Below are 18,538 nucleotides of genomic sequence, written 5' to 3'. Positions count from 1 at the left end.
CACTTTATTTCTCACTCAGTGCTCTCATCTGTATAAGGCCTACAATTGGCATTGCTGTGAAGAGAGGGTCTAATCCTAGCCCTGTGAATCCCAAGTGACCCTACATTGGTCCAGAAATGACTAACCCAATGAATGCTCTGTTGACACATGATCACATACAACTAGAGCCAGTAAGAAGAAATAAAGAAGTCACCCTATGATTCAGCTCTTTTATTTAATGCCAATATTGTTCAATAAGAGAATCCGGTGGGACAACAAGCTATTTTTTCCATAATATCAGTTCAAAACACAAATGTGCATTTAAAAAAAAATAAACGCATCTGTACATCTAGGATGTTTTGTAAAAAAAACGTGCTCTGTTTTCCATTAAAGCGTGTGTACATCATCAGGCAGCAGACTGGTGACTTTAAAAAGCCAGCAAGCAGATCTTTACGGGGGGAGGGGGGGAAACTATACACTATACACATCCAACAGAGACATTGAAGGAGTTGCAGTTATGAGATTAAGGCCTTGAACACACTACTTTATTTAACAAACACCTTTTCCAAAGGACTTGGTCCATTTCAGTGGCATGACCCGCACTTAATTATACTTCCTTTCATCAAATGATCTCAAAGTGCTTTACAGATATTAATGAATTAAGTCTCAGTACACCCCCCATGAGGAAGGAAAAAAGTGTCATTATCCCCATTTTAGAAGTTAAGCAACTTGTCCAAGGTTATGCAGCCAGCTGTGGCAGAGCCCAGACCTCATGATTCTCAAGCTTGGTCTTCAACCACAGGACCATCCTTCCTCTCCTCCACAGGCTCTTAAGACTCTTGACATTTTAATGCATAAAGCTCCATTCAAACAATTCTCTGAAAGATCGTCATGTGCAGCTATTGTCCCTCCAGGTCAGTAACCCTGTTAGTGTTGATTCTGACATTACTGGTGAACCCGAATTACAGAAAGCAATTCCTGTAGAAAGTTGTGTGTGTTTTTTTAAAATGACAAATCAAAGACTATTGGAGGCTTGGCCTTCAAATAAAAAGGTGTGATGAACTATAAATACATTTCATGTGTTAGTAGCAGTGTTTCTATTTTATTCTTTCAGCATATGGGAGAGAACACATTTCCTCAGTTGAGGATTAAAATGAGAATTGTTGCAAAGTGGCAAAAAACAAAAACAAAAAGGGAAGAACCACCCACCATGGTTACTGCAGCCAATTTCTGTGACATCTGAGTAAATAGCAATACTTCTGGGTGGCTTAAGATGCCTTCCAGTGATTTCGTCCAATGAAAAAAGTGGAAGCAGTATTAAAATGATAGAACAGTCATGCTGGCAAGTCATTGTGGTACATCAGCACAGGTAGTTTTCAAGAGGTAAATTCCAAAGGACTTTGCTAAAGTGGAATACTTACACGCTACTGTCCGTCATTGACATGGAATCATCAGTCAGGGCATCACTAGATATTTCGCTATCATTTGCGCTAGTTGCTGGGGCAAAAACATAGCCAGAATTCACATGGTATGGGTTAATAGGATCGTTCCTCTTGAATGACCTAGGGACAAGCAAAATAGTGGTCGCGTTATTTTGACATCTGAAAAAATCACAGAAGGTTAGTGTCGCGCTCATGGTAGGTGTGTATGTAAGACACAATGAATGTCTTTAAAAAAAGAACTATCCCTCCGCTGTTTTACGTCCAATAGACACTCAGAATGCTTCTAGTCCACAAGAAGTTTATCTTGACAGCGAACAGAGTTAAGACGGACCCAGAACTACACAGTCACCAACCATTCTCTACATAAACACTAACATCAACCTGGCGGCTGAGCACTCTGGACAAGATTTTCAAACGCACCTAAGGGATCTGGGACTCGAAGAATAGGTCTACACTGCAGTAAAAAGCCCCAGCACTGAGTCTCAGGGGCTTAGGCTGCAGGGATAAAAATAGCAGAGTAGACATTCAGGCTTGGGCTGTAGCACAAGCTCTGAGACACCAACCCCCTTGTAGAGTTTCGGAGCCTGGGCTTCATGCTGTGCGTCTACACTGCAGTTTTTAGCTCTGAAGCCCCACAAGCCTGAATCAGCGGACCCAGGCCATCCTCAGCCATGCTGCAGGTCTTTTATTGCTGTGTAGACATACCCAACATCCCATTTTCAAAAGTGATTTGAGGCCTGATTTTTAACGGTATTGAGGTGCCTAAAGATATAGTTAGGCGCCTACTGGGATTTTCAAAAGAGTGCTTCTGAAAATCTGAGAAGCACCTAAATACCTTTAAAAATCTAGCCCTTAGTGCACGGAAAGTCATTAGGACTTGAGCTAATACCTAAGTCTCTTCTGAAAATAGGATTTAGGTGCTTTTGAAAATGTTACCACCTTTCCTTTCAGGCACCATAGATGACTGACTGCAACCATTGACATCAGACAAGCTTTAGAATTACTAATAAATAATAAGCATGTATACAAGCCAGTTTAACAATATGATCTCAAACTGCTTTTACAAAGGTGAGTGCCCTGGTGCCCCCTTTACAAAGAGGGAAACTACAAAGCCAGTTTTCAAGAGTACTTTAACTTTTAGTGACACCTCAAGGTGCCTAGGAGTTCTGAGTGCTCAGTGCCGATTAAGATCAATGCACCTTAGGGAAGGGATGAAAAAACAGCCTTAGGTGTCTCAAGTTGGGTATCCAAGAACGGAGAAATCAAGAATTAGCAGACACTTCTGTAAAGTCTGACCTAACATGTCACAGTATTGCAGGGCGAGGGATAGAACCCAGATGCCCTGACCACCTAACCACTGGACAATGTTTAGGTCAAAATGATTCCAAGTTTTAAGAGGGTAAATTCATTTACAAATCTTTCAATCTGTGGTAAGTGGTCTGTGCCTAGGGGTTTTCAGAGGTATATTTGTTTATATATAAATGCAGGTCTTGGCTGTTAAGCTTTTGAGTCTGTGTCTCAAAGTAGAACCTCATTATCTGATAAGGTCTGCTGATTTTAATAATTAGGGTCACTTACACAGCGCTTGGGGCCTCAGGAACAGGATAGCATGCTCTGCAGGTTTTTAAATGGTCTTTCAAACTCCCCACCCCAACGCTTCTGGGATTGGATGAGGCCAGCTTGATTTAAGTGAGCAGCACAGCTGCCTTAATGGAAAGTGGCACTTCCCCTCCTGCTAGTATCTCTAGTCCCTTTGTTTCATTTGCCCCAGTTACCCACTTTCGACCTCTTCAGTGGTCTTAATTCAGTTCTCTCACAAACAACAAGTTTTCCCTACTCCCCTGCTGTGGTGCATTCCTCTGTTTCACTAGCAAGGGGAAAACCATGAGCCTTCGCAAAGGCTTAAGCGGGGGCGGGGAGAAGATGGGCCTCTTTGGTATGAGAGCCCTACTGCAAATAGCATGACTGAAGTTCTAGGCCCCAGTTTCAGGCTTGAACTTTGCAGGAGGCCTTGTTGCAAAGAGTCAGGTATTTAAGCACAGCTGGGATTACATTCTTTTCCAAAGCATGCTAAGTCATTTCAATGGGAAGATCAAGACTTTTTTTTTAGTGAAAAAAAAAAAAAATAGATGATAGTAAGGAATGCCACAGGAAAGAAGTCAAGTCTTAAAAGATAAATTAATTCCACATGCTGATGAAAGCCAAGTTACCCCCCCCCCCCCAAAAAGGTGTCCTTTTAAAATAATACAACCCTCTTGCTAATACAAGTCAGCTTGTAAGGTTCCAATGACATTCTTTAGGCCACTGCTAGTTTTTGGTAGCTCACAGAAAGGCCGAAGCCTCTACTTTTTATCACTCTACTGGAAACTGTTTAATGTCTTGCTTCTACAAAACCCAGACCCATTAGGCTTATTATTGTAAAGTATTCGGTTTCAAGATGTTCACCATATGTACTGAAGCAATCCTGCTTTTAAGTGAGTCTTAAGTACCGTCCTTTTATTTCATGTTCAGTGTTGCTATTTAATCATGCTAATACAGAAGCAATTAATCATTTGATAGTTTATGCTGCAACCCTATTAAACAAATCAGTAGTGCTATCTAATCACTTAATAGAAAGATGGTTCCGTGTGTGTAAAATACCTTCATCTCTCTAAATTCAGCTTTTAATCTACCCTATGTGAATCAAGTTTAACTCACTGATGAGTACTGTACTCCAAAATCGACCCCGCCTCCCCCCCCAGAGATACTGAACCACTGTGCAAGTTATAATTAAGAATGTCACCTTTCAGAACTTGGTTAACTTAAAAACACACATACTTTTACTTTGTCTTTAATCATCTTATTTTAAAAAAAAGGGGGGGGGGCAGAAAAAGATTCAGAATCGCCCCACATAGAAATTCCCACATACTTCAAGAAAACGGATTAGGGCTGGTTTTTTTACGATTAACTTTTTAAAAACTTGACCACACTCCAGTAATGCAGCACATTGCCTTCAAGGATCTTAAATTCCTATGGAAAGTGGAGTTCTCTGATGCAGATTCTGCACATACACAAAAATCTTCAAACTCAATATGCAAAGTGTTTTCAGCTGTCAGGTAGCAGTTGCTCTGGAGCGTCAAGGAGAACGACTGATGTTTCTCAGTCTATTCTTATCTCTTATCTTGATGAGATGACACACAGCATGTAGCTCTCTATACATTATGTTAAGCAATGGGTAAAAAAAAAATCACAGAGGGATTACAATGCAACTAGAATTTATGGGGCTCTTTTCTGGATCCCCTGTTATAACAATGCAATTTAGGAGATTTTTGGCATGGGTGGTGGAACTAGGGGTGGATTGCAGTGGTTTCCATCATATACAGGGTTTACAGTTTGGTTTAATGGCTCTCAGCACCCCCACTATACACATTGTTCCAGCACCCCTGATTTTTGGTGAGCGCACACACAGTCAACCTATGGCTCTCTGAAATAAAAATCAGTCTGGCAGTTTAAACCAAAGACTTATACACGGAGAAATAAATCCTCAAGCAGCGTTTTTTCAAGGCAAGACTGAAGCTTACTAAATATTTTACTGAGACACAAACATCACTGCACAACAGGGGTAAAAAAAAAAAAACCCTTAAAAATATATGTATTAGCAAAATGGTGTTAATCACAGCTTCCATGCTCTAGCTGTGGAACACTGCTTCAAGCATAGCTTTACAATGGCATCATTTACTTTGATAATTGAAGCCAAACTTGGTTCCAATAACTTCACACAAAATGAGCTCCATCAGCGAGTTCTTTCAAAGGACAGGAAGCACTTTGAGCCAGCAGAGGGCCATCTGCTAGCCCCAACTTATTTAAAGCAAGGCCAGTCTCAGAGATGTTAGAACAGAGAACATAATGGGAGGCAGATGAGTCCACCTTGGATTGAATAAAAATATATTATAAAGGCAGCACTCTAAAGTTCCATGTACATAAAACATCAGCATGATAAATTCAGAACCAAATATAAATAATGGTCAGATTCCATCTTACATTCCTGGGTCCAACATAAACTCAATGGTTTGAGGGTAGCAGTCTCACAAAAATCATGAGACACACACCTAATACTTTAAAAAAGAAGTGTTTCAGGGGAGGGGGAAATCTGAAACAAACTCAAAGTATTTATTATACATCAGGAGCCCACATATCTAACTAATACTTAATACACACCAAATTCCCTTTTTTCCCCCTCCCTCCAGACTCTAATCCTATGTTTTGTCTTATTATTTATACTTAAATTGACATTTATTAGGAGACAGTGGCAGATGTAGGCAGTTCGTCTGTGTAGTGCTTTGAATCGTACACATGCCAGGATGGAGGTGTGGTTTGGCCACCACTCAGTGAAAACTCTTCTTTATCAAGCTCCACTCCTAAATGCAGTGAATAGTGATACACAACTCATCCATGCACCCCTTAGCTACCAGCTGGCAGGCGTACACACCTTTGAACAAGGATAACTTGGAGAGGGGGAGGGAAACAGGTTTCGTGGCCTTTGGATTGGGAAGAATCTCAGCTTGACCTCCCTCTCTGCATTCTCCATGGAGTCAAGAGATCTTGATTCAAAAAGCTATTGAAAATGCAAGAGAAGGTGATCAAAGCAGATAGCACCACCTGACCTCCTGGGGGCAGATCTGACATCTAAGTAGCAAAAAAAATATATATATATGCTTCACTTGAAAGAGCTGCAATCTCAAGGCATGATGGCCACCAGTACTCCTGGCCAGGAAGGCAACACTAGTCATGGTTGTGAAAAAGTTCTCTTGAGCCAGAAGCAACTGGTAGAATGTAAAATCCATTCCCAACTGGGCACTGAATTCCAATTATCAGAGGGGTAGCCGTGTTAGTCTGAATCTGTAAAAAGCAAAAGAGGGTCCTGTGGCACTTTTAAGACTAAAGGTGCCACAGGACCCTCTGTTGAATTCCAGTGAAGACCAAAAGATAACAGAACATCACAACTCAGCACTGTTTAATACTAGAGAACAGTAGACTGTTGAGCTATGACACTCCTGCAAGAGGGTGAGGCTCACAGCACTTGTAAGTCCCCACAAATTGGCTGCCAGTTAGGCCCTCAGACAGGCAAACTCCCTTGAATGGAAGAGCATTATAGCCCCTTCCCTCTTCACTTAAAAAGCTGGTCTGAAGAAAAGACAAGGGGCCAAATACTGCTCCCAGTCAAACCGATGTAAGATGGAGAGTAACCATAGATGTCAGAGGAGTCACTCCAAATTTACAAAAAGAACTAGAGTACTTGTGGCACCTTAGAGACTAACAAATTTACACAGGTGTAAGAGAAGAATTAACCCCACAGTCCCTGGATCCACTTTGATCAGCACAGCCATGCTGCTGCAGCCTCTCTGAAGGGCAGGAAAGGAACAGAGAGATGCACTACAATCACCCTCCTCTAAGAGGCAGAATACAACTGAAATAAAAGCCTGAAGCCCTTTGATGTCCATGAATCACAGAAACTGTTCTCAAAATTCCTGTAAACCAGATGTCAAACACTCACCACACTGAAAAACAAACTCCTTGCATCTGTGCTAGCAGACAGAGCATACAACTGAAAACAGATCACTTTGCCCCAGATCTTTATTCAACAATTCACATTAATGGAAAGGCTGGCAGGAGAAGGGACAAGGGGCTGGGGAGGGAAAATAAGTTTTCAGAAGACAATTTTACTCATTTGGAATATGATCATGGTCATTTTGTACGGGGCTACTTGCCCCCTCAGTCCACCTTTTCAACAAAGCATACAGCAAAATGAAGGGCTCAGTATCACAGAAATCTCTCTGCCCAAGTGCATAATTAAGACTTTGCCTCTGGTATCGCATAACAGACACTACACACTCTGAACTTGGCATTAAGACATAGATCCAACTTTTAATAAGTTTAACTTCAAGCACACTGCCAATAAGAGAATACCAGACCTACTATAACCCTAAATACATGATGCTAAGATCTTATACACTGTATACACTGACTCAAAGCCATCTGGAATGGCTTTGACATGATACCAATAATGAATGTGATGAGAGAGAGAGATTTTATATTACACATATGAACTTTAACTTTACATGTATTTTATTATGTAGTAAGTGCATACATTTCCTGCTCCATTATTACACAACTGCATTCCATGTAACCAACCAACTTAAGCACCGGTTAGTGGTGAAGTTGGTGAACTAATGTTTCATTTTTCATATGCCGATATAGATGCTCTTTACCGTTACATGGAATATGTTTGAAAGTTGCTGCAATAATTAATACCTGTAGTTGCTATGAAGTTTTTGGTGTATAAGAACTGGAAGAGCCAATAAGCTTTAACAACACAATACAGGGTTTCTTCTATTCCGAAAAGAGCAACAACAAAAAAACAAAATAAATACCTGAATATTTAAGGTTGAGATCAGCATCTGTGTTGAATCTACCAATGGCATGCTTAACTAATAGGATTTCTGGACTATTTTTAAAACACGGGGAGGGGGGCTTATGTTGTTAGCTTTCTGTTTTAAAACTGCCTAACACTGAACACCCACTTCTCAAACCTTTTAAAGAATAATAGTCGCAAAGTTATTAAAATCAAAACAAAAGACCATTTCTTCCATAGAGTTTTCTTACCTGTATCCATTCTCAGCCGTTTCTGTAGCTCTGACATTTGCTGTAACCCTCAAAGTCTTGCTGGATAGCCCAACTACAGAAGGCAAGATTTTGTTTTTAAAGTCCACACAGCTCCATTCTTCTTCTTCATTCAAGGTTGGGAGATAGCCACAGACAACTTTTAAGCTCCCCAGTCCATTGCTGTTAATATAAGCAGGATTCTCTCCCCCACTCCTTACATATTCGAGGTATATATCAGAAGTTAAAAACATCTGGTAAGCATTTTCCTCCATCACAGTCTGAATTTCAGTCTGTGCCTGATCAAACATTATAGAATCTATCTGCTGCTTCTTGATACTATCTCTTATATAGGTCTTAGTGGCAGGCTTGAGCTGCTTGGAGACAATGCTGTTGTTCTCAATGTACCTTTTGTATATAGCTTTGGCTACTCTTAAAGTTTTGGTATCCTTAAGGTCCATCTGCCTGAAGCCATTGCAGGCAAACCAGAAGTCTAAGGTATCCACACATTTCTCTCTTTCCAGGAAGGTCCGAAAAAGATAGGCACCATCTTGATCCCCCAACAAGGAATGCAGAGATTTGGTCCATCTTGCCAGAGGGGAGTCTGGAGATGCACTGCCTTCCGGCTCGCCAAGACCATCCTCATTCCTCCTTGGGTTGGAAGAAATTGACATGGCCTTGAAGCTTTGGCTTTTCATGACAAACGAGCTTGCAGGCTGTTGGCATGGTGTCTCTCCTTCCTCGCCTGGCACAGGGGGGCGGGGGGCGTCTTCCCTGAAGTTGCTGCTGGGGTCTGGAAGGTGAGTCAGCAACACAGCACTACTCATGGCTCCACGAGTTCTTCTGGTAGGGTTTTTCCGCCCCCCCTTAAATTCCTCAGTAATCTACCTCTATGTGTGTGTGTGTGTGTGTGTGTGTGTATGTGCGCCTCTCTCTCAAGTCAGCAGGAGATCCTCTGAGCCTCCTCTCTGGAAAAAAAGAAAAGAAAAGAGTATTGATCTAATCAAAACCAGATCCACCCAACATCAAAGACAAAAAGTAAACAGGCTTTTCAACTCTTCACATTCAAAAAAAAAAAAAAGCAACGCACAGCTATCTGCAGTGTTAATCAAAAGTATCAGATATGCTTTTCTGAACTCCCGGCGCACTTTTAACTTGGGGGGCGTAGGGGGGGGGCTGGAAAGAAAAAGAATTAACCCTTCATTTACACTGCATATATAATCACAACCTACCAAACCCGTCTGCAGTGAAGACACCCCTCTTTACAAAAATACAGGTAACCTTCTCCCCTCTCAGTGATAGCATCAGGCACACAAACTTGGCTCTGTCCTGCTGTTTGCAGGGTAAACCAGTTTTGCGCACGCACACACAACTCCCCCCCCAATTTTGCCTCTTTTTTGTAGATAACTCAAGGCAGGGAACAAGACGTGCCTTTCTCGGCATCTGGTTTCCATTTTACCCCCCTCTCCTCTCACTCCTTAAAAATTTAGATTATGATCACCAGAAGCCCTACTAGCACAATGCTGAATGCTGTTTTGGAACGGCACGTTCAGAAAGACTTTGGGGGGGGGGCGGAATCACTACAATGTTTCATTTTAAAAACAGTTCTGACTCATTTTAGAAGTTCAGCCTTCAAAATAAAAAAAACTGCCATGGATTTGGTTAAGTTAAGCACATGCACTTGTTAAAAGTTTGAAGGAGAGAAGAAAAAGAAATCACCAACCCATTTGCCTCCAAAGGCTGACTCACTAGTGACTTTTTTTTATTAGAACAAGTTTCCATCATTAGAAGGTAAATGTGAAACTAACTAAATCTTGCTATAGGTTTAAAAAAAAAGATCAATAAAAAGTAAACACTCACTACGGTGCAGAATGATTTTTAAAAGCTTCTCTACAGTTTTAATAAAACCTGCTTCCATCCAATAAAAAGCTGGTTTAATAAGCATGTGAAAGGCTCTCAAACTAATCAGAAAGCGTGAACTGAGTTCCTGGCTTTTTTCTTTGCTGCACAAACCCAAGCAGAAATTCACACCCACATAAACAAGCAGTGTCACCCCTATTATCATCAGTCTCGCAATATCGAGTCCCGTTTGCAGAAAAGGAAGAGAGAGAGAGAAAGTGCCTCCCCCTTATCTATAATGTACCTGATTGCTGGAGGCATCCCGTGCCTGGGCTCTCATCTCCTCCAAGCTCAGCCCCTGCTCCCCACCTTAGAGCAAAAATAAATACACCCAACCACCCCTCCTGCAAACAAAAAAGAAAAGAAAAAAAAGAGCCCCTCCAAAAATAAAAACTAAGGAAGGGAAGAAACAATCCAGGAGGCGCCAAGCCCTCAAAGGACAATCCTGCCAAATAATAATAAAAAAAACCTGCTCCAGAAATGGCGACGGGCAGAGAAATGAGAGGTTGGAAAGAGATCTTAGAGAAAGAGAGAGAGAGGGAGAGTCCTAAACTACTTGCTTCCTCCGAGTCCTGTGCAACAACTGACCCCTAACTAAGCGTGCAGCGCCTCTTTGGAGTTCACAGGGGGTGCTGAGGGGGGTGGGAGGGGTATGGAGGAGGAGAAGGGGGGGGGAGAAAGAGAGGAGAGAAATCTCATTCTCACCACATCCACCTTTAACAAAAATGCATCCTGCTATGTCTGCCTCTCTTTCCCCACCATGCCCATAAAATAAAAGCTTCCCCTCTTGCAGAAAATAAAATAAAAAAAAGGCACCGAGAGCTCGGATTTTTGCAACATAATTCAAAAATAAAATAACCCCCCACTCCGGTGTCAGCCCAGCCCTGCTTGCCCATAGCTAGCACATAAATAGCTTTCCTTAAAACTTCAAAGCCCCAGCGAAGAGCACATCAAAGCGCCCCGGAGAGGGAGAAAAGCGCGGGGGGGCAGCGCTAGGATCACACAGACATTCTTCTGCAACTTACCATGGATCTCAGTAGTTTTCTCCGCACCGCCGCCGCTCCGTTCCTCCTTAAAACAACCCCCCTCCCGCCCCCCGGCCCTTTCCCACCAAAAGTATCCGCAATGTTGCCCCGATTGCCCCCCCTATATTTTCTTCTTCTTCCTCCTCCTCTCTGGCTTTGCAATAGCATCTGAGAGCATTGGACGAAAGCGGCTGCAGGGAATGTATGAGTAAAAGCAAAAGAGTTCAGGGTGATCCTCTCCTTCTACCAACCACCGCCCCCCCTTTAAAAAAATACAAAAGAGCTGATCCCTCCCTGCTTCTCCTGACCCCCTACCCCCCCTTCTTTCAACTCAGGTCCTGTTTCAAGCAGTCATTCCATGCACCAAATGTCCTCCAGGCTATTCCAACAAACACTGAGCTGTGGGTTTAACTGTGCACATCAAAGTGAAGAACCGAGAGAACGGTCCTGCAAGGGAGATAAGCGCCTTTCTGCAACACCCCCCCACCACCACCAAAAAAAAAAAAAAAAACCATCCCATACACGCCTCAGTTTCCTGTTGCACCATTGCGCCAGACACTCCCGTGGCAGCCTGGCACACAGCTGGAGCGAATTCTTTTTCAAAGGAGGATTTTTTATTATGTTGCTTTTTTTTTTTTTTAATGAAAGCTTTCAGACTTGGAATTTTTTTTTTCATCTCTTGAGTTGTTACTAAGTTGCCAGGACCTTATCAAAGGGAAACAATCTCCAGCCAACTCCCCCAGGCCTTGGAACGTCAGAAGTAAGTGATCCTGCCGCCCCAATCGTATTATCCCTGCAATTCTCCCAGAGCTGCCGGAGCCTTAAAGGGACAGGCAACCCCCCTTCACCACGGCTGCTCGCAGCTTTGCGCCCGGCCTGTAACCCTTTCCTTGCTCAATCCGCCTTCCTACCCCCATTCGCTCTGTCTCTGCTTTGTAACCAGCCGCCAGCGAGATAGGTATCAGTTGTTCTTGAACTCTTCCCTCCTTAGACAATGCCAACCAACAGCCTATTGCTTTTATTTTTCTGGTCAACTTTAGTACCGGAGGGTTGTGACATTTTCCGTATAAAAAAACCAAAAAAAAACCCTTAACTTCCCCCTCCAAAAAAACTTCATTTTAGGAGAAAATTGGCCCGTTTTAATTATCCAAATGCCTGTTTTCAGGTTGCATCCTACTTAAACAATATCGGATTGTAATGTAACTGGCACATAAACCGAACTCTGGTTTAAGCTGTGTTCACATCCCTCTCTCCCCATATGTGAAATATTAACCAGACACAGAATGGGTTTTTTTAAACTTTATACAAAAGGCTTCAATTAGAGATTGGACCCCAAACCTGTATTCCTCATTCAATCCGTCTCCTCTCCCCGAGGTTAGCTCTTGCATGACACTTCATCAGGAGGTCTCAACACACTTTATAAAGGGAGGTCAAGTAAATCACTACCCTCGTTTTGCAGAAGGGGAAACTAAAGTGCAGGGACTCACCTAAGGTCATCCCGCAATCCAGCTGGGATTAGAACTCATGTCACCAGAGTCCCACATTATAGGCTGCACTAACTCCTTTCCCCCCTTACTCAGATGTGTTTATTTTGGGGGGAAGGGCAGAACCAGAACACCCCTGTCCTAAGTGGAAGGTCCAGTCCCAACTTTGTGGCTGCAGCTCATCTCTAGTTTTAGTGTACTGTAAAACTTTTCGTGTCCCCCTCTAAGGAACACAGAACACATATTTCAGATTTTTTTAAACGGAATGAACAAAAAGCAGGGAAAACTTCCCTCTGCCCGGCCAAAACAAGGCAACTGGTGTTTTTGTCCTCGATGGCATGAAAAAACTTTGCAATCAGATTTTTCTTGTTATTTTTTAGATTATAATTCCGCCCAGAGGCCGCAAACAGGTTCACTCACAGTGCTTTGTCCCAGTACATACAAAGACAGAGTCCCTGAGTATATGATGTAAGGTCCTCATCGTTCCAATATTTATGCATGTAAGTATCTTTACTCACGTGGGTAGGCCCAATAGGACTATTCATGTGCACCGAGTTGCATGCATTATTAGATGTACTTATTTATTTACAGCAGGGCCCCAGCTCAAAAAGCACAGTCCAAAAAGCTCACAATCTAAGGAAAATATGTTATGGTCAGAACGTTACTAGATGCATCAAGGGCTGAATTTTGAAAAGGGTTCAGCACTCATTTGTTCTCAGTGGAAAAGGCTGAAAATCAGACCACTTGATTTAGGTGCCAAAATTGAGATGGCTGGACTCTTTCGACAATGCCTGTGTGAGGAGAAGTCAGTGTCTAGAATGGCGCCTACTGCAGGGCAGGGCTGGCACTGCAAGTGAATTACAAGCAGCACATGGGCTATGCTTTTCAAACACCAGCTTCTTTTTTGTGAATGTAATATATGACAATCCCTTGGAAATGCAAAAGCTACATGCAACCTGTTATTAGCCTTTCAGACTAACTTTTAACTACAAGACTTGCCTCTCTCTCTGCTCTGCACACATTCCCCCCACCTCCCCAAAGTATACATAGTGGAGGCAATGCAAATAGCAATTATGTAGAATTTCCATCAGCCTGTCTCCAGTACCCAGAGTCTGGAGCAGTCTTTCTCGTTTGTTCACCATCATTTAACGCCACTGGCCAGATGTAAACAGTAACTGGTGCATTTTTGGTTAGGTTTGGGAGTAAGTGGGAGGAAATACTATGGAAAAAAGGCAGATAATACAGAAACGTACTTTGTCCCTGGAGGGTTCTTTCTTTAAAACAACCTTGGGCTGGATCCTCGCTAGTGCATATCCACTGAAGACAATGGGGCCAGATCTCCACGGATGTTACTTGGCATAGCTCCCTTGAAATCAATGGGGTCAGATCCTCAGCTGGTCGCTCCATTGAAGTCAATAGAGCCACACCCCCAGCTGGTGTAAACAGAGACTCTCCTGGATGTGTGCCAGTGTATATCTCTTGAGGATCTGGCCGCTTATTTCTGTAAAATCAAAGCTAACCGACGAAGCGTGTCATTGAAGTGAAACCACTAGACTTTATGGGCCAGGGGAAAGATGCACATTTAATGCTGTGGTGGGAAAGTTGGTGGGACCCTTACTTGTCTCTAATGCATGTTTGGGTTTAATGTCCTGACCTGAGGTATCAAGTGCACAGGGCAAGAAAACATTATAGGCAGGGGGGACAGGGTCCGTGGTGCATATTTTGGGGGCTACAATCAACACGTGGCACTGGGGTATTTGGGGGGATAATCAGCATGAGGCTCTCGGACATTTCCTGTGCGGGGAATAATTGGTAAGTGGCCTGGAGGAATTGGGGTGCCATAACCGGTACGTGGTGCGGGGGGGGAGAGGAATAATCATGTTGTAGTGGAGCGGGGGCTTTTATTTCTGAGTTGGAAATGGATGGTTACACACAGCCCCTCCCCCGCCGTGCTATTGCATGATTCTTTGTCTTCGTGCCGCTCTGCAGGTCCGAGGGTGTCAAAGAAAAAGCCTTGGGGGGGGGGGGGAGTGATCTCTCCCAGAGAGCATGAGGTTTGACAGCTCTAGTTCGACCATGCAGCTGGTGTGTGTCATTCGGACACTTCCCATTGGCCCCTCGCCCTCCCCTGGCTTCTCTGATTGGACAGTCAGCGGGGCGAGAGCCACATGCCGGCGATTGATACATTTGCAGTCGGGCGTGCGGAGGAGGCGGGGCTTGCGTTCCCTTTCATGAATGAGCTGCGCGCTTGGCAGGGTGGGGGTGGGGGGGGGGAGGGAGGAGGATGGGCGATCCCTTGTGATCGGCAGGGAAACGCAAAGGCCAGCTACTGTAAGCAAAGCGTAAGGGCTGGGTAGGTTGAAGTATAGATGGGAATCCTGTTCCTCTCTTCAGCCCTGTTGCAGGAGTCCCAGTGGAAAGGGGGAGGGGGTGTTTGTGTGTGTGTGAGATTAGGGTGACCAGATGTCCCGATTTTGGGGGCTTTTTCTTATATAGGTACCTGTTACCCCCCACCCCCTGTCCTGATTTTCCATATTTGCTATCTGGTCATCCTTATGTGTGTGAGTGAGAGAGAGAGAGAGAGAGTTATGCAGTGAACTCATCTCCCATCCAAAGCTATCTGTTCCCTGGGTTTAAACATCAAAGAGGCCCTGCCAATTTCATCAGTTTAAAAAAAGAAAGAAAAAAGGGGAAGCAGTTTGAAGTAGTGCACCTGCCCCTACGCTCCCCTGTCAACTATCGTGTTCTACAATCACACCTATTTCCTTAAGGGCTTGAGAGAGGCAGGATGGGTGAGGTGAAAAACAACTTCTATTGGCAAAGCTTCTGAACTCCACCAAGCTCTTCTTCAGGTGTGGGAAAGGGAAGGAGTATCACATGCAAGGTGGAATAGATTGTTCCTTAAGGGCCTGGTTTTCAGAAGTGCTGGGCACTTGACAGCTCCCATTGCCTTCCATCGGAGTGTGAGAGGGTTATGCAGTGAAATGTGGATGCTCGTCATCTGAAAATCAGGCCTTATGTGTTTCACACCTAGCTGCTGTGTTAAAGACCCCACACAAACAATGAAGGGCCCAGGCCTGCAAGCACTTACATATGTGAGTCGTCCTGTAGAAGACAGGTGGACTCCTCAGCTAAGTTATCCATATGCTGATGTGCTCACAGGCCCAGGCCCTAACTGATTATACAGGGGAGAAAATTATAACAAGTGTTGTCAATCCACAGAGCAAATTGGGGGAAAAAACAAAAGAAATATATACTTTTTCTCTAGTCTCTTTCACTTAATATTAGATGATACTTGTGACAATAGTAAGTTAAATTATGCTCATTCAAGTGAGAGTGTCCCTGTAAGAATCTTCCCAGACAAGGACTGCATCTTTTTCTCTTCTCTTTTATACCCTTTAAAAACATGTTTTAGGTTTGCAATATCCATAACTAATTGTATTGCTAAACAAGCTATTTCCCTTCACCTGTGCTTTTGAGACCTTTGCATGGCTTCCTGATGGGAGAGCGACCGGGGATCGATTTATTGCATCTACACTACACGCGATAAATCGATCCCCGATAGATCAATCGCTACCCGCCGATCCGGCGAGTAGTGTAGACGTACCCTAAGAGACTGGTGGCTCTTGAAGAGCGCATTTGTTGATTAACTGTTTGCTGGCTGAATCTTGGACAGCACAGAAACCGTGTATCTAACACAGTCACATTAATATATGCATCTCCTGGGCACCATGGGAGGTTTTTGGTGCCATTTCAATTTAAAACAAAATATAATTTAAGGGGATTTATTGTTGGTGAAAGTGTTCAGTTTTTCCACCCTGGAAGATGGAGTTCCTCTATCCATAGGGGAGGTACAGCAAGCTTCCCTATGGCTGCCCCACTGTTGTGTTTCAACTCTGATTTGGAGGAACTCTCTCTACAAGGCACCTGGTATTAGTAGTAGTAGTATTTTTTGTGGTTAGTGTTGAGTCATGGATCTAGGCCCCACTGTGCCAGGCGCTACAATCATATAATAAAAAGATGGCCGCTTCCCTGAAGAGCTTACAACTCTTGTCTCATTGTCCATTCCAGTGGTGAGATTTTTTGATGGGGACACCTGTTGATTAGGGAATAGACTGAGATCACCAAACAGCCATCAGAGGGCAATCAGTAGCTTCTGGATACCTATCTCCTGGACTGACTTTGAACCAGAAATTTGGACATTAAAAGCTCTCTCTCCCATTTACTAACTCTTGTGGTTAAATCATTCACAGGGGAAGAACTGGAGCTCTAAGGTCGTACATGGGTAACATCCATTTAATTATCCAGGCTATATACTCTAGTCTGATTGGCTGAAACAGCATCATGTGCTATACTAGAGTTCTGTTCTAGCGGGGTCAAAGCAGTACAAACATGTGTGAGACAGGACACGCACCCCCTTTCAAAGAAGTCTCCAGGCATCATTTTCATAGTTTAGCTTCTCAAAAATGTGATTTTTGTCAAAGTGTATTTTAAACAAATAGTGGCCATTTTGGTAAACAGCCCTCATGTAATAACACTGCCCTTGCCCTGGAAATGATACCTGGAGGGTGATACAGCACAGGGGCCAATATACATTAACGCAGACTTGGTACCATTTCTTTTATATCCCATGGGGTTACTTGACTATCATTGTCCTTCAAAACAGTCACCGTGGCCCACATTTGCAGAGACAAGCGCACTTTTATGCAAGCCCAGTTAGGGACTCCGTTCCCCTCCAACCTCAAGCACAAGCTGGAATTGGCTAGATGGGCCAGGTAACTTGGGAAACTTCGAAAGGTTTTGTAAACGTATTAGTTACCACATCCCTCTCCCCCTAACACCTGGACAGTTGGACTCATAGTAAAGAAGATAGCCTGGTGTTAAGGACAACCCAGAATACATGGTGTACAGAATACATGGTGGTGTATGGGTGCTATAAAGCTTGTATTGGAACCTGGGGACAATCCTGCATGAATCATATGTGATTTGCCACTGTTGGGTAATGTGAACATCCCCAAGTCATGTAATAGAATATCAGGGTTGGAAGGGACCTCAGGAGGTCATCTAGTCTAACCCATCTCCAGACAGATTTTTTGCCCAAGATCCCTAAATGGCCCCCTCAAGGATTGAATTCACAACCCTGGGTTTAGCAAGCCAATGCTCAAACCACTGAGCTATCCCTCTCCCAATCAATGAAAACTTTGTAACCTTATAATAATATATTCTCTCATTATCATCTGTGATGTGTAAACATGCCGAGTGGTACATACACTGCTAGAGTCCACTTGGGACTAGACTGATGAAATAAATAGACAATGGTGGGTACAAGTAGAACTTCCAGAGTTTGTTTCATCATTACCAGTATCTGGCACTGTGGAAATCCTTGTTTATAGCCTACTGGAAAGTTTCTATGTTCAGGGAGCTACTACAGCTACCAAGGAAACTGGATATCTTTGATTTTTCCTGTGATTCACCAGCCTACAGTTGAATCTGAATTCCCACACTGAACAGATAGCAAAATTAACAATTTATATTCACTTCACAGCACCTTACATTCTGCGTTTTATATAACGCCACAGTGAAAGTGTCATAAAGTGTCAAAATGGTCTGTTTAAGCAGTGGCAGCCAACCATGCCAACCCCCTCTGACATTATGGACATGACATTTACATTTAGGGCAAAGAGCTTGAAATCAGCTTATTGGAAAAAAGGGAATTTTTCCTAGACGCCTCCTTGGAGCAGAGGGGAAGAAAATTTGTATGGAAAAATATTGTGCTTCTTTAGGAACTCGAGTAGTTGATCAAATCAGGTTTCTTCATCTCGGCTTTCAGTGGTTCTGTGTAATGCTAGCAATGAGGCCAAACAACAGTCAGAGGGCCCATTATAACACAAACATTTTCTAGACCAATGTGTATTCTTCCAAACTTCCCCTAGTTAACTTTCAAGCATATTGCTCCATCAATGTCTTCTCTGCCCACAAGGCAGTTGTTTCGCTGGTGTCTCACTCTGAAAGAGACGTCTCCAGATAGTTGCCTTCCCGCATAAAAGTAGGTCAAATGCCACTAATGCTG

The 18,538-nt window shown here is 43.3% G+C and overlaps 1 protein-coding gene across 5 annotated transcripts in view; it reads right to left on the bottom strand.

Annotated features, from left to right (window-relative positions):
* Nucleotides 1–11,419, bottom strand: part of AXIN2 (axin 2) — a 33,708-nt gene extending 22,289 nt beyond the window's left edge. The window contains exons 1-3 of one of the 5 annotated variants that reach the window (XM_024104616.3): nt 10,985–11,419; nt 8,064–9,028; nt 1,401–1,541 (exon numbers count right to left, since the gene is read on the bottom strand). In XM_024104616.3, the coding sequence (XP_023960384.2) occupies nt 1,401–1,541; nt 8,064–8,887 (965 nt within the window). In that variant the 5' untranslated portion in view covers nt 8,888–9,028; nt 10,985–11,419. Of the gene's footprint in view, nt 1–1,400; nt 1,542–8,063; nt 9,029–9,292; nt 9,385–10,203; nt 10,582–10,984 lie in introns of those variants that run through there. The other 4 variants (XM_008167623.4, XM_065563661.1, XM_065563662.1 and 1 more) reach the window with 4 other exon arrangements.
* Nucleotides 11,420–18,538: the final 7,119 nt, after the last annotated feature.

This window comes from Chrysemys picta, chromosome 12 (assembly GCF_011386835.1).
Source record: "Chrysemys picta bellii isolate R12L10 chromosome 12, ASM1138683v2, whole genome shotgun sequence".
Taxonomy (NCBI): domain Eukaryota; kingdom Metazoa; phylum Chordata; order Testudines; family Emydidae; genus Chrysemys; species Chrysemys picta.
Note: the sequence above shows the minus strand (reverse complement) of the source record. Positions and strands in the feature narration are given on the sequence as shown.